The following is a 17,127-nucleotide window of genomic DNA, read 5'->3' as shown; positions in this document are numbered from 1 at the left end:
CCTTTTTAGGAGGTAGTTCGACAATACCAACGTTTATTGCATGGGGTTCACATGAAAGGCATTTAAGATACAATGGAAAGTAAGACCAGGTATGCCTAACCTAAAAGCAATGCACACACTATCTCACTTTGTGTATACATACAGTGTGTGTCTTTGTGTATGAAATACACACTTTGGATCCCTTGATAAATCACATGAGCCCTTTAGCTCCAATACCTTCATGTAAAATGGGGAAAAATCTCCCCAGGATAACTGGATAGACATTAGTCATTAAAGCGCTTTGTAAAGAAAATATCGATGCAAACTAAAAGTGTTAAGCATTCTTATTCATTTTCTATGCTTTTAATAATAAAGACTCACATAAATGAAAAAATCAAAAAGTAGTAGCCTTTTTTGGCTGTTTAGAAGTGACTTAAAAGAAACTCTGCCATTCAATTAGTATCAGTTCACAGAGCTATGAAGAAGTAAGTAACCTTTGAGAACAAGACTGATCTTCTTAGCAATAAATAAAACCTCCCTATTTCTCCAAAGCCAATATATAGTAAACCTAAAGGAAAATAATTACCTCTCCTTTATCCTTTAAAAGTTTTAACCACATTTTCAATAAAATTCTCATTCCATACCAGAAATGGTAGTTCCTTAAATAAAATTTAACTACTATTAAGGATGCTAAAAACATAGATGGACAATTTTTTAAAACGGACAATTTATAGAAAATAAATCATGCTGCCTACTATTTGAAACTCAGGAAAATATTCTGTTAAGAATTTTTTTTATAAAAAAGTATTCACCTTCTGTCTATATCCCTGTACTTAATGTTTTTTCCTCTCTTAATAATCTACTACTTTAAACTATAAAGTAAAATTAACAATACCAACTAGTTTCAAATATGATCTCAAACTGTCAAATCTGAAATTTGACAGCCCAAGTTTTAAATACTTCTTTTCTGCCCATAAAACAGATATTATGTTTATACATTATCAGTAACACAAAGGATAGCTTGGTGTAGAACATTTATTTATTTATTCCATGAAACACTCAAAGTTTAGGTCAGTGGGAAATAATTTTAATCAAAGAATTGTACATTTTCTTCCCACATATCTTGCTTTGTTTTAGGAAATGACATTGTGATCCATTTTACTACAATATTACAAAATATTTACAAGAAAATATTAAAAATAACTCAAACATGAAAGGCAAGATGAGGTGAAATAAACTGGTCTTTCAGAAATCTCTACTCCAGTGCCCACAGCACAGAAGAGGGGAATCAAAACAAGTGACAAAGATCCCCCTGATCACAAGTTTCCAAGGAATTGGAGTAGGGGAAGAAATGGGATGAAAATGGTGGTATGAAAGGGGATTGATGTTAGCAGCACTGCTTCAATAACCAACTTATTTTGAATGAAATACCCTCTTTTATATGCAGTAAATTCTCAACAAGGCTAAACTTTAGGATATTCCTTGAACTGAAATTAAAAATACCCTGACAGTGAAAGTAGCTCTTTCACCTAAGCTGAATAAAAGCCTCTTTCTTCATGAACCACTGATGTGAACAGAAGCCTGCTCTGGCATCAAAAGCTGTCACAGGAGCCCTTCCATCTCTTTCATGAAAGCTTCATAAACGTCATCCTTAGTTTGTACTGAGACGGGAACAGATGGACCAGATTTGGGGGCTGCTTTGGCAAGAGGTACAGCAGAATCTTCCTCTGACTTTCTCTGGGGAGTAGCAGTAGCCCCTTTATTCTCCCGACGTACCCTCAGTGCGGTGGGCACAAATCGAGTGATCTCTGCCTTGGGATTAGTGATCTGTGGCTTGGCACTGATGGTCGCTGTAGCTTTCTTCTCAATGGTGGCTGCACTTGTATCATCCGCCTTGGGTCGCTGAATCAAGTTGGGTGGAGCACTTAAAACCCCTGGGTTCGGCAAGGGAGCTGGTGGGAAAAGCCCAGGTGGGGCAGGTCCAAGTGGAGGCACCAGAGGTGGGCGCATCATGCCAGGACGAGGTGGAGGAATACCTAAATAAAGGAGAAAACAGGCAGATGAACACCACAAAAATTAAATTTAAGTACCATTAAGGATGTTAAAAACACAGGTTGACAATTCTTTAAAATGGACAATTTATAGAAAATAAATCATGCTGCTTGCTATTTGAAACTCAAGACTATATTGATAGTAAAGAAAATTTTTTAATAAAAAAGTATTTACCTTCCATCTGTAACCCTGTACTTATGTTTTTTCCTCTCTCAATAAAGTAAAATTAACAATACCAAACTGGTTTCAAATATGATCTCAAATTGTTAAATCTGAAATTTGACAGCCCAAGATTCCATTCTATCTGTATAGTGCAGATGCTATCAAACCAAGGTCGGGGATTTGATTCCCACGTTTAATTTACTGATTTGCACGACACTCTTCCCCCTCAAAAGGTAACTCAATGGACAGGAAATATAATTTTAACCCTGGAATGAGAAAATCTAACCACAAAATGTCACCATTACTGGAAAACAATTCACATCTTATTGATGGCTCCGACATACCATCATCATTTAACAAGAAGTGCAGATTTAATTTTCTCCAAATGTCTCTTTTAAGATTGAGTATAAAGTACCAAATTTCATCGAACCTAAGATGCTATTGCTTGCACAGACTATTCCAAATACCAATGGGAGGAAAAAAAAGTCCAAGTCCAAGCTGAAGAGCTTAAAAGGAGACCTTCCCATTAAACTGTGATGGTCAGTGTAGCAAAACAAAAATATACCTGCCACACAGAAGAAGACCACAAGGAAATCTGCATACCTAACCCCTGACACTGGGTAGAGAGAAATAGAAAAAAAAATATCTCCTTGGGACTGTAAACTTTAAGCTGATACTCATGCAGATATGTGGAATGACTTCACAATTCTAAGTGTAGTCCTAAAAAAACAAAAAATCTTAAATGAAGAATTTAATCCAAAGTGTTCTCTGGCTGGAAAAAGTCCCTCATATGACAGGCAGAATCAAATACCATCTGGAAGAACTCAACTTCAATCTAGGCCAAAAGCAAATAAAAAATACCATTTTAAGACACCCCTTGATTTCAGGATAATGAAATGTGGAAATGTCTTAGAGAAAACAAAATAAATAGTAGACAAGTTTTGTCACAGAAATCAATGCTTCACCTGGAGGTGCAGGGGGAGGTAGCCTTGGTGGGGGTCCCCGAGGAGGAGGGCCAGGAGGCAGACCTGGAGGCGGACCTGGGGGAGGGCCAGGGGGTCGACCTGGTGGTGGTCCTGGAGGTAAAAGTCGGGGTAAAGGCCCTCGGAGTCCCGGCATTCCAGGTGGTCTCAGGAATGGAGGAGCTCCTGAAAAGAAAAAAGTGATTAATTAATATCAAACAAATATATTTGAAGTAGTAATTGTGGTATAAGGTAATGAGATATGGTTTGACTTATCACTTTAACCTGAAATTAGGTAACTTCAAAATTTATTATGGTTCATTTCTCTTTACTTCCCAGCACTGACAAAAAGCATTCTCAATCACAGCTCTGCTGGGCTGGAAATATATGAGGATGAGAATCTTAAATGGTTCCAATATAAGCTGTAAATGGAATATAAAGCAGGGTGCTTTAAGGATCCTTTGAAACTCATTAAGATATAGAGACAAAGACCACCGAGACTGTCATAAGATGGGTAATTCTGTTTGGCACCAATCAGAAGAGGATGAACTCAACTGAAGACTTAATTGGCTTGACTACAGGATGAGGGACTAAAATCACAATCAGCCAACAAGTTTTATATGTTGTTTCAAATTGTAAACAAACTTTATACTTTTAAGCCAAAGACTTGATTAATACTGATGACTTCTAACTACAAAGATGACACTGACATCAAGCAACTCTCAACCAAAGGATATGCAATAGTTATTATTGTGGTCAAGTCCCACTCACTACTAGATCAACTTGTCATATTCAAAAGCAACACTAAAGAAACTCCCAGTTACATACTCCAGGTTTCTGCCAACTAAAATCAGCACTAACGAAACCTGCAAAAGGAGGAGCTTTGGAGAAAAAGATGGCTGTGGGAAATACTATGACTTGCAAACAATGTTGCAGGAATGAGCCAGTTGTGCTTATCCTCTGAGAATCTTGATTTCTTAGGGAATTACACTAGGAGAAAACAGGAAATCATCAACACTAATGATAAATATTTTTTGAAATACTTCACTTAAACCACACGTAGACTTACTTATTCACTATATGTAAGTGCTTACCTGGAGGTGGTCCAGGAGGAAGGCCTGTAGGTGGTCCAGGTGGCCGTAAAGGTGGAGCAGGTGGTGGTCCAAGAGGAGGTGGTCCTGGCATGGGAGGTGCTTGCATCTGAGAAGGAGGAACAGACTGTGGAGGAGCCTGCTGCTGTGAGGAAGCAGCAGAAGTGCCATCAGAAAGAGAGTCCTCTTTATGCTGTTTCTGTGATTGCTTTTCTGCTTCAGAATCATCAGAATCTTCATCATCATCTTCTGAAAATTCCTCTACTTCTCGCCCCTCCTCAGGGAGTTCCTGACCTGAAAGAAATTTTATACCAGGCACATGGAGTTGATTCATTTCTTACAGCCTGTAAAACAGCGATGCCTGAAACACATGCTCAATAAATGCTTCCTTAAAATTAACAGTCTTCTTCAGTAAAGTACTTAGATACGCAAGGATAAGACAGTATTCTACTTATCCATGCTAGTGTAGCAGAGCGCAATGAGCCCAAGTTTTAGAACAAGACAGATCTGGATTTAATGCCAGTACAGCTACTTACTAGCCGTGTAACTCTGGGCAGCTTACCTTAATGTCCTCAAACCTTGACTTTTGAAAAACAAGGATTTATTACTTGATTGCTGAGATATCAAATAGGAAAACATATGTAAAGCAACTGGTAGGAGGAAATACCAAAAGGTGATTCACTGTTCTTTCCCTGCCTTACCTGCCATTCGAAGCATCATGGCTTGAAGAGGAGTCAGCTCCTTCATGTTCTTCTTCTTCTTCTTCCTTGATTTTCCAGGCATATCTGCAAATCGTACACTCAGACCTAAAGGGTCAGAGAAGGGAGAACAGAGTGGACTGGGATCAACAAAATTCAGTCTATGCTTCCTATAAAACAAACACTCTCAAGTACTAGATACAATTGCCTCCAACTAGTTGGAAGAGAGAGACAGCCATATTCAAGAGAGTAAATCAAATGCCAACTGCTGGTAAATATATGCTACAGTGATTTCAAAGTTACACATTTAAAAAATGTAAAGAATCCTATCAATATCTTTATGCCCAATAAAATCAAACACCCACATTAAAATAACAGATAATTTCCTAGAAAAATATAAATTGCTTACAATTTGTCAAAGAAGTAATAAGACCAGAATACGAAAAATTAATGTGGTAGTCAAAGATCAAGCCCCTTGAAGGCACCTGGCCCAAATAATTTTACAAAAAAATTCAGCCAAATGTTAAGGTACAGAAATTTACTGTTAAAGGGCACAGGAAAAGATGGTATGCTATCCAGAATTTGAAGCTAGCATAACCCTCATACCAAAACTAACCTGCTAGCCAACATAAAGTATAAGCAAAACTGAATTCAATAGTGTCTTAAAAGAAAAATACATCATAAACATGTAGGGTTGGTCTAGAAATGCAAAATGATTTAACATTAGAAAAGCCATGTATGTAATGCATTACAATAAACAACTTAAAGAAAAATCATTAATAACATCCCAACATACGCTTAAAAATTATCTGTAATAAAAACTCTTAGCAAACTTAGACTAGAAAGGAACTCCTTAACCTGACAAAGGCCCTCCACAGACACCTAAACATGCTAAATGGTGCAGTATTAGGAGCATTCTTACTCTTAGATGGTAACTATTTATAGGAGGATAGATGTTCCATGTGCACAGGGCTTTAGTATTGTTTACTCTGCATCCTTAGCGTCTAGAAAAATGCCTTGCATAGAGTAAAAACTCAATTAGCTGAACAACAAATCATAGGATAACCATTTCCAGCACATGTGCATTGATGAATATACATAAGAAAAGCTAGTTGGCCGAAAAAGAAGAAAGTGAGGCAAATGAACACAGTTTAGAGAAAAAAAAGAACTGCTGTGGCTTTAGCAGATTTCTATTGCTACTTCTAAGTACTAGCTCCTACCTAGAGTCCTCTATCATTTTTCATTACCAGCTCTATCTGCCACTTTAAACTAGCTTTCTGGTTTCCAACCACGATTCTTAAGAAATATCAGGAGAAAGACTTGCCATCATTATCAATACTACCATCAGCAGTATTACTAAATACAGGAATACTGCACTGCAGCCTGCAAAAACAATCACAAAAGAAGCTCTGAAACTACTGAAATGTGACAAACTATACATTTTGTAAATTTTCTTTATGAATGCCATAGCTACTTTCTAAAAGTACATGTAACTCAGTCTTAGTTTATAATAATCAAATAAACACATAACATGCATTATGAATATGACGTTTCCAATAAATCACGACTCTACTCACAGGTGTACCACTCACAGGTGTACCTTTATTTTAACTATGGTTCTGGTGCATGTAAGACACCATGAACACAGAAAATTTAAAGGGCTTCAAATGTAGATATTTAAATAGACTCATTAAAAAACAACCATGTGAGGGGTGGGGTTGGGATGGGATGAACTGGGAGATTGGGACTGCCACATACATATTACTAATAAGAAAAAAATATCAAATTGTACACTTTAAATATGCAGTTTATTGTATGTCAATTATATCTCTATAAAAGTTCTTTAAAAAAAAACAACCATGTGAATATGGTTTTCTTGATATAATTATGTGGTTATTCTCCTTTCTTTCCTATACATATCCATGACAGGATATCTTTATGCTGTGAATAGCTATCTTTTTCCCCAAAAGTGGACTTTACCATATGAACTTTTTAAAAAAAATTACCTATACTGCTTAGTCCCCGCACCCCCCCCCCAATCCATCTAGTACTTACTACGTGTCAACAACTTTGATCCCTCCTTTCAAGGAGCTCACAATTACTTTCACAGATCCATTAATACATCAGGACCTTCAGCTTATGTGCTTTTTATTGATCAATACCATGGAACTTTCATCTGCACATACCTGACTTTTTTTCTTCATTGCTTTCTCTCTCATTATCATCACGGTGCACAAATTCATCTCCTTCACTTTCTCCCTCTGACCTGTCAGTGTCGCTGTCATCAGTACTGTCGTCATGCTTATCTTGATCCATGTCTTCAGGATAGCCGTCATCTTCACTGGTGCTGGAAACATCATCATCATGACCCCGCTGAGCTGAAAAGGGAGTAGGGAGCCGGGAACAATTTATATACCTGGATCCTCCACTACATGGTACCCCGAAATACAGAAAATCAGGCTGCTTAACTCAGAATAATTTGTTTTAAAAATTCCTATATATGATCTCAACTATTCATATAGCCTGACAATATTTTCACTTGACAATAGTTTTAAATTCTTTTTGATAACGTAAGATTTTTTCCTAGGTTCAAATTTGAAAACAAATTCTACTTAGAAGGTTGTATACAGACATGCACATACACAATCGTTGTGACTGTGTACAATGATACTCTAGTCTGATGAAGATAAAGCTAAAAGGGAAACGGGTATCCAGCCGTCCAAGTCTTAAGGAATTGATGGTAAGAGAGTGACATCTTCAAGAAAAGTCTAACTTAAAACACAATAAACATTTCTATACTTCCTTATGCATGCTGCTTTACTTGGGTAGATTCCATGATTTATCCATCTGTTGGTTTGTACATGGTATCCTTATTTATTTCCCAAGTTCTGAGGGTGGTGAACAAGATGTTAAACAGCCTACATTAAAATAGATAGCGGAAAGGTTCTAAGAGCAAAAGGAACAGTTACTCCTTACCAAGTTCAGGACTATATAACATGTCTTCATCTCGCCTACGAGGGGGAAGATCTAGGGCAAAGCCCACTTTACGGCCATACATTTGCAAGACTTGAGGAGGAGGTGGACCAGGGGGAGGACCAGGAGGTTTCCTGCCAGGGGGCAAACGTGGAACACCATGTCCAAGAAGAGGAAGTATAGAAACTGCCCGAGTTGGAGGTCTGTAAAGAAAATTTACAGTCATCACATTAACGGTAATGAGGTATCTACTTCCTCTTCTAAACAATTTTTAAAGGATTTCTCAGTTCATATCTAATCAAATGGGGAACTGCTTACATTCCCACTGGCCTTTATTTCCCACTGCATTAATTTTGGCACACAACAGTCAAGAGGTGCTTTTACTATATGCTATTTGATTCTGTTACCACTCCTTACCCATAGGCTGAGGTCTTCTTAAGGATGGAGGGTGGCTGGGCACCAGGAAGTGGAATGTCCTGGATCAAGATGTTGGAAGGAGCATGCGGCATATCTGGCAAAGGAATACTCTCCACTTCCACGTGCTGAGCATTCTGAAACAGAAAGCATCTTTCAATAGATGAGAGTAATCCCTAAACTCAATGCTAAAAATTCAACATGAGCTGTTTCACAGCCTGGATTTGCTTTCCACCTAACACAAATATCATAAAAAATAAGAATAGAAAGCAGCAAGAAAACATTTCTGAAGACTGCCAATCAACTGAAACTTCGGAATAATATATATTCAGTGGTAGAGTTTACGTTCTAAAATTAGTCTGCTTTTGCTGAATTTCTGTCACATATGAACTGTATGACTAAGCAAGTTACCTTAGCTTCCTTATCTGTAAAATGGGACCCACACTATCTACTTTTCCAAAATTATACCCTTTGGTTTTCTACATTTTTATCTTGAGGCAAAATTTACAATGAATTTACAATACAAATCCAGTGAGTTTTGACAACTGCGTATACCTCATACTCCCTCCCATTCAATCCCTAACGCTGTCCCAAGGCAGCCACTGGTACAAATTTTTTTCCTCCATAAATTAGTTTTGCCCAGGCTTCATACAAATGGAATCATAACCATGAAGAAAAGATAGCATGTTTTGAGATTTATCCATTGACTTTTTTTTAATCTCATGTTGTTTTGAGTATCAGTTGATCATTCCTTTTTACTACTGAATAGTATTCAATTTTATGAATATATAAATTTAAAATTACCTTCTTTTATTTATTTATTTTAATAAATTATTTATTTATTGGCTGCATTGGGTCTTTGATGCTGCACAAGGGCTTTCTCTAGGGCAAGCAGGGGCTACTCATTGCAGTGGCTTCTCTCATTGCGGAGCACGGGCTCTAGGCACGTGGGCTCAGTAGTTGTGGCACACAGGCTCAATAGTTGTGGCTCACGGGCTCTAGAGTGCAGGCTCAATAGTTGTAGCTCACAGGCTTAGTTGCTCTGCAGCATGTGGGATCTTCCTGAAGCAGGGATCGAACCTGTGTCCCCTGCATTGGCAGGCAGATTCTTAAACACTGTGCCACCTAAGAAGTTCCTATCCATTACCTTCTTAATGGACAGATGGGCTGCATTACACTCTTCAGCTATTACTGTATTGGCAGGTAGATCAATTTCTCTTGCATAAATACATAGGTTTAGATTTGCTGGCCAATAGAGTAGGTGTATGTTTAGGTGACAAGAAATTGCCAAGAGGAGGAGGTTCAACACGATCAAGTCTCCCATTAACAACTTTAAAAGCAAATCTAAATATAAAATTTTAGTTTAGCTCAAAAGAAACTTGATTACCTTGACAGCATCAAAATATTGGCTAAGTTGAGCCCTCTTCTGTTCATATTCTACTTCTAACTTTCTCAATTCTTTGTAAATATCTGGATTCTCTTTTTCATAGAGTCGTAGAATACGTTCAAAGGTTTCACGTAGCTTTTTACGTTTGTCTTTCAGCACTTTCTCATTTAACTGTGGCTGTTGCACTGGATTAAACTCTGAGAGAAAAGAGCAGATGATGAAATTAAACACAAAAAAGTCACTTCATCTAAGTATCAATAGGCTATTGATATGTCAGCCTTATATGTTAAAACTTTTCAAAAGGATCTAGACATTAGATATACAAACTTTTCATAAGAATCTAGACATCAGATATATTCTTGTCAAAAGAACTGCACTATTTATTAAAATTCTATCCCTTTAAGACAGCCATTAATTTTACTTTCTTTTCTAAGAAATGTCACCTAATTGGCTTTACCATCATTGTAATAAAAATCAATTTTCACTCCTCTATGCTAACAACCTGATATAGTTATGCTTCAGTCAGACAGACCTGGGTTTACATACTACACTGGCTCTGTCATTTAATTCTGAGATCTCGGGCACTTTCCCTGATTTCTCTGATCTTCAGCTTCTTCACCTGGAGAACAGGGACATCAACTACTTCACAATTAAGCTCTGATGATCAAATGAGACCACAAATAACATATCCAGTGGTATCTCACTCACCACTCAACTATTACTTCTATATGGGTTAGTGTTCTTTGTCTACCTACCATATATGCCTTTCTCTCCCATGTGTTCAACACGGGGCTTAATTTCAGGTCCCTAAGAGGGACTAAGAGAGATTGGTACAGGACTCCCAGGCCTGCCTGGTCAACCATACCTGCCTCCCTCCATCCCCCTTGCCAGTAACAGACTCAGAGATTAACTGGCACATGATCCAAACTGGGACCTGATCCTTCTGAGACTTTAAATATGAGAGAAAAGCTCTCACAAGTAGGAATGAAATAAACCTAGAGCTGTCTAAGGCCTCATCGCTCAATCACCACTAATTCCACACACATGTTCTACCTTCCACATAAAGAAATTCACTAGCAGTAAGCTGAGAGAGAGTGGTCAGGTAGAGGGACAGTTTCACTAATGATATCTGGGTTTCTGAGGAGAGCTTCCCTCCAGGATTTCCCAATTATGGGAGTCAAGGTATACTTTTTTCCCGCTTAGTTTGTACTGAGTTTTATAAATTGTAATTAGAGCTCTGATGAGTAGTGTTCCTCCCTTTTTCGTAAAGAATCACAACCTTAATTATCCTCTTTCTTAAATCCTATTAACTTTTAACCTTGATGATTTATTCAAAACCAGAAGTGTGGTCTCAAACCACACTATTCCTAGTGTGATTAATTAAAGTGCTAAATGCTTGACTTTCAATCCCAGTTCCGCCACTTCCTAACAATGTAACCTTGAGAAAGGTACATAACGTCTCTGTGCCTTAGTTTCCTCATCTGTAAAATAGGGACATACACCTACCCAAAACAGTTGTCATGAAGGTTAAATGAAATGCGGGGAAAAAAAACCAAAAACCAAAAACCAAAAAACAAACTGGTATGCAGCAAGGTAAGAGCTCAATAAACCTCAGTTATTACTATACAATTTGGGGTCATTTAGCAGGTAATATCCTGACATCCTAGGGACAGGAATTGTCCCTACCAATACTTAGAAAAGAGGCAACAAGTGGAATCAGTTATAGCTGAGCTGAGAAAGATGTGGGATGCTGCAGCCTGACCCAGAACTCTTGCCCATGCTGGCTGTAGAGGCTCTGCCACATTATTTCAGAAAGCCAGCAGTACCATAACCCCACATAACCTGATTCTTTTGATTCCCATTTAATTCATCATTGAGAAGTTCCACTGTATCTCTTTTACTCACTATCTCAGTTTTTTGGGCAAACTACCCAACTTGTTTGGAAACCACTGTGAACAAAACTTGTAAAGATCACTTTGACATGCCCAAAAAAAAAAAAAAAAAAAAAAAGCAGAGGGCAGAAGACAGAATTGGCAAAAACTTGACAGCTAAAAAGCAGGGAGTTAACTAGATTATTTTATTTTTGGATGTTTGAAAGCTACTAAAAAAAAAAAATCAGAAAATGAAAAACCCCATGTTCTAAAGTTAAGAAAATGGGCTGAATACGCAATCCATTTTGTGACTCATCCTCTGTATTAATTATAACTATCTAAAGTCGCTTTGCACCATTTTGACTCCTCCTTTTAATTAATTAATGTTCTGTTAAAAATACTTTCTAGGATTTTTTTCCCTTATATATCTGTAAGTATAAAGTATATGAATAAGGAAATCTTTTTGTGAGTTAGGACAAAACTTCCACTGGCAGCATCATAGATGATTCTCAAACAACTTAGATATAAGAAAAGACAACATGCAGTTACTTCATGTGATTCCAGTTATGACAAAGCAGTGATACTGAAGATGTACACGATGAGACTGGATAAAATTACTCCATAAATAGAAAAAAGGGAAGAAATCCTAATATGATATTTTTTTAAAATTTGATTTTAAGTGTTTGATTTCTTCTACATCCTTAATAAGTGGTCAGTTACCTTTGGATCTTCTCATTGGAGAAGATGGGAGACTGACTTATATTCATGGTGGCCCAATATTTAGAGTTAATGGTAGCTGCCAACATTAAAACCCAAGGTGATTTCAAAAACCAGACTTAGTCCTCTCTTAAAAAAACAAGCTGGCCAAACTGCGCTTTTGTTACCTTATAAAAAAACAATTATCTAAAATAAAGCTAAATAACTGTTTCCCTCTTATTTTAGATGAGCTGTCCAGTTTGTAATAGCCCCTCACTCCATTTTGTTAACACTAAAACTAAATCCACACATCACATGCCATCGTGCTTTTCTATATTTCTTGTGTCTGTGCTGCTTCACTCATTACGTGCCTGCCTCTATGTATCAGACTATTATCCCTGCTGCAAAATCCAGCCTTTTATAAATTCTTACCCATTTCATCCAATTTTTCCATGTCCCGGATAATCTGTTTGGGATCCTTCATCTTTAAAACTGCAGCTCGTACCATCATGCGCTGTTTTTTGTTCTTAGAAAAATTAAAAAAAGCAGAATTTAAAGAGGCTGAACACCCCTGAGATGTCATTTCAATTTGTTTCAAAAATCTATTTAAACTGACGTTGAACTTCTTGGTTTCTGATCACGTGTTTCACCACTAGAAACAGAGTTATGTAATTTTTTTGCTCCCCAAAATGTTTCAACTTTAGACAAAAAGATAAATGTTATTTATTAGACGTGCTTTCTTAGGCAAGTATTTCTTTAAACTTTGTGGGACCTTTAGCAGTTAGTTAACTACTTTAAGGATTTTTATTTTCTTGAAACAAAGTCTGCAGCTAATTCCAAAATTACATATTAAAGTCTCACAAAATTTAATGTCAGCAGTGACACAAGAACAAACAGTTGAAAACTATTAAAAAATCTAGGTTCTCTCAATAGGTTAAGGCATGATACTAAAAAGCAAATTCTTTGTTATTCTGGGGAAGCTTTCTGCCACAAACTCAACAACTACATTATCAAGAAAATGGATGTACAAAGCTATTTAGCATCACATTTACTTCCATTCACTAATTTGGTGGCTTCTAACAAAGTGGTATGTTATAATAAATAGCAAAACAGAATTATTTTTTAAAGTATTTAAGTCACTGGGAAGGGTAATCAAATACACAATGTTACAGTAACTCATCATGGCTTATCTACAAAATTATTTCAGTTCAGTTTCTAAGAATAAAGTATCTTTCCTGGCAAATAATTGGAAATGTTTTCTAAATACATTCATCTCAAATAACAAGATGTGCCAAACTACACTTAAATCTAATAGGATGCTTCTGAAATCATACCTTCTTTAATTCTCTCTTCCGGGCTTCTTTTCCTTAAGAGAGGAAGGGAGAGAGAGAATATAAAACTTTAAAATCTTGAACATTAGCATTTTCTCCAATTTAATACAGATTACTGTCGAAGGTTGCTCCTTGCACTATAGGATATTTAGCAGCATTCCTTGCCTCTACCCATTAGATGCCAATAGCACCCTTCCAATTATGTCAACCAAAAGTGTCTCAAGACAATTTTAAGTTCCTTTAAAGAACTATGAATCTGAAAAGAAAAGATGCCATAAAATACTAAACAAGAACTTGCAAAACAATTTGTTCAAAATTCCAAATACAAAAAGAAAGCTTTAAGCCAATTCTACTTTACAAGTCAATCAAATCAGAAATACAGGTACTAATTTTTTTGCATGTTTAAAGTTTTAATCATGTGCCCACTAGAACACTAGATAGCTTTATACAACTGACACCTCCTGACACTGTTGATCTTATAATTAAGAAATAAGAAAAGAGACTCCCTAAAGCTTACAATTTTTACCACCCCTCTTCTTCACCATTCCACATTAATGGACACTTACTGGCTTGGTCTGTAGGGTTCATAAATTTTCCACTCTTGGTGGATGATGTAGATCTCCGTCCCATCTTGACAATTTGTGTGGTTTACTTGCTTGTTTAAAAAATAAAACAAAACCTAAAAACCTGCAAAGACAAAAGAAAGCTTATTTTTCCTAGATGTACAAAATTTCTTCCTTTTTGTTTGTAAAATTTTCTTCCTACCAATCTCTGAAAAGAAACTCTGATTATTAAGACCTTGTTCTTTCCCTAGTTTTGACTTTAGTGTCCAGGAACGACAGCCTCAACTTCTCCAACCACAAATAAAATTAGATTCCTATTATTATTTATAATGGTAATGGGTCTAAAAATCACTATGAATATCAAGTCATCAATTAACTTTTCTTCTATGGATCACAGCACTGAGTCATCAATTGAAAAAAATCAATCAAAAAATGCTTCAACTATATGACATACACCAGGCAGATGAGAAGCCATTAGTTCTTTTCCTATATCCTCCCTTTATTTATACACAGGGTGAAAAAAGGAATAAAAAGGACGGGACCTGGGCTCAACGACAAAAAGCTCACCCTTGCCTCTCTCCATGGTTTCTTGGCATGTATTCCCATCACCTCTAACACAGTAAAAACTCATTAATTTAAGCCTATTTAACACAGATTTCGTTCTAATTCAGATATAATTCTTGACTGTCAACCAGAAGCTTAAACCATAACTAAAAACACAAATACTCAAAACCCAAGACACTATTATATCACTTCTTCCTGTTATTTCAAATGAATGAGATTTAATTTTTTTGATACCTGCTCTTTCCAATAATAAAGGGTGATAAATTTCCTTCCTTTTGGAAGAAGACACCTTTAAAGGGTGGGAAAGGGAAGATTATGAGGTAGATTTTTTAGTAGACAACAGAATTACACCTTCCCTTCCTGAAGATTTTGTCAGGCAAGTTTATGAGTTAATGCCTCTTTCGGCAGTGTCCAACTGCCTTGCTTTCTGCTAAAAGCTTCAAAGCTGTTCCAGTGGCAATTCATTCACCCCGTCAAGGGTTTCCTTCTCAGGAAAACTGGCAGTCGGGGAGAAAGGGAGCGGAAACAAGCAAAATTAGTACAAATACAAGCTCTCACACCGTTGATGCCCTGTCTTTTCTGCCTTCCTCTCTCAATTATCCTCAGGCCCATGTTTTTACCCTCCTCTCCCACAACTGAAACCTAAAACAAACGCGAAGTACAGAGAATTTTTACAGAAGACGCCGAGCCTTAGTCTGCACAAACCACTCTTCTGTCTAAAAGCTGAGGCGATAAGGAAATCGGGTCACGGGCTGTTTATGGGAACCCTCAACAGCCAAAGAGGCTCCCAAGGAGCCAACAGCATTAGCAACTGCCGAAACCACAGCGACGGTTGACCCTGACTCGAGGTACAAGACATCAAACCTAAGGCGTCCGACCGGTCAACGTCAAGAGGCGGCGCGGACCGACCGGGGCGAAGTCAGCCGCTTGACCGCTGGACGCCGCGCCGCCCCAGGGGATCCCGTAGTCCACGATCAGTGCGACCCCAACCGCTGAGAGGAAGAGCGGGACGGAGGGGCCTGGCGTTCCCGAGGCAACTGCGCGGGCCCCGGGACGGAACGGGAAAGATGAAAAAACGGAGTGGCACAATCCCGCACACTCACACTTCTTCAGGGCTCCTGGGACTGTGAGAAGCGGAGAGGGGACGATTCTCGGCCTCTTTGACTTCGTAGAGGCCTTCACCTCTGCCTCTCGGTCAGCCTCTCAGCTACCGCCATCTTGAAACCTCGCGCCCCTCCGCCATCCTGACGTCACTTCCTGTCCCTAAGGGCGGAGGAACTCAGCGTTTCTTCGCCCTGGAACCATAGAGAGTAACCAAGAACTCCAGGACTAGAGTCTCTTCCGCTCTAATACAATACCGAATTGGTTGGTTATCGGCTAAGAGCCCGCCTGCCTCCACTACTCAGTACGACGGCTTCATGTTGACTGACACTTATCTAGCCCAATAAGAATATGAAAATGACGCGGGTGGGATATATGATTGGCTGATGAGGCCAGCGCATTCTTACCTTATTTCCGGCAGCTCCGTTTATTGAGCAGCCCGAGGCAGCCGGATTTTAGATAGGGAAATATTTAGCGCTGTTTCTGTCACCTGGAATAGTGTTTTGTAGTTTTTTTTTCCTTTATGACATAAACGCCTGTGATCTTTTGGGAGTTTGTGTTTGAAAACGAATGCCCGAATAACGCTTGCTGCTGGGCCTGATGCATTTCGCTAGAGTGGCGTGCGCCTGGAAGTTCAGTAGTTGATTTTACACATAGAATATTTGTAGACCTGAGCAAATCAGTGCCCGTGTTAGAGTCCCAGATCGCTAATCTACAGGATTAGTTTTTTGGGTTTTTTTTGGAGAGGAAACGTGGGGATATTTGTACAGTCAGTTTTAAATTTTGCGAGTGGTGAGGTTGGTTTATATTGGCTTGTTTACCTTCTGGTCTTTTTCATCCACCAAAAACCCTTTATAATGTCATCATACAAAGGGGATTATTCCCTTAGGTCTAATCTTCGTTCTTTCCTTTTCTTTTATCTGCTGTTTAAGACTTCTCGCATATCTTTTCCCTTTAAAGGTGAGTTTAAACATTCAAAAAAAATCAATAGTATCCCTTATAGGAAAATATGTTAGATATAGGCCAGTTCTTACAGTTATAAATGTTCTTATCAGTTGTGAATGTTCCGGAATCTTGACGGAGATACATACTAATTTTTAGAGACTGTTTAACTGTGGGCTTAACCTATAAGATTGATCCCTTACCTAAACTAACCTTTGTTTTAGAAAATTCTTGATTTGGTTTTTGGCTGAATTCTGAGGCCCACAAGAGCAATAACAAGGTAGAAGTTTATGAATTAGGTAATAAATACAAAATAAAATAAAATTTAATTTTGAACATGA

At 37.8% G+C, this 17,127-nt stretch overlaps 1 protein-coding gene across 1 annotated transcript; it reads right to left on the bottom strand.

Moving 5' to 3' along the window:
* Nucleotides 1–1,000: 1,000 nt before the first annotated feature.
* Nucleotides 1,001–15,991, bottom strand: WBP11 (WW domain binding protein 11). The gene is made up of 12 exons (XM_057703006.1): nucleotides 15,847–15,991; nucleotides 14,183–14,303; nucleotides 13,620–13,651; nucleotides 12,718–12,811; nucleotides 9,719–9,915; nucleotides 8,335–8,468; nucleotides 7,921–8,120; nucleotides 7,131–7,322; nucleotides 4,948–5,052; nucleotides 4,250–4,540; nucleotides 3,159–3,341; nucleotides 1,001–2,015 (listed from the first exon to the last, which is right to left on the bottom strand). The coding sequence occupies exons 2-12, from the start codon at nucleotides 14,244–14,246 to the stop codon at nucleotides 1,582–1,584; spliced, it is 1,926 nt and encodes a 641-aa protein (XP_057558989.1). The 5' UTR covers nucleotides 14,247–14,303; nucleotides 15,847–15,991; the 3' UTR covers nucleotides 1,001–1,581.
* Between the last annotated feature and the right edge of the window lie 1,136 nt (nucleotides 15,992–17,127).

This window comes from Hippopotamus amphibius, chromosome 12 (assembly GCF_030028045.1).
Source record: "Hippopotamus amphibius kiboko isolate mHipAmp2 chromosome 12, mHipAmp2.hap2, whole genome shotgun sequence".
Taxonomy (NCBI): domain Eukaryota; kingdom Metazoa; phylum Chordata; class Mammalia; order Artiodactyla; family Hippopotamidae; genus Hippopotamus; species Hippopotamus amphibius.
The sequence above is the reverse complement of the archived record's forward strand: the minus strand, read 5'-3'. Positions and strand labels throughout refer to the sequence as shown.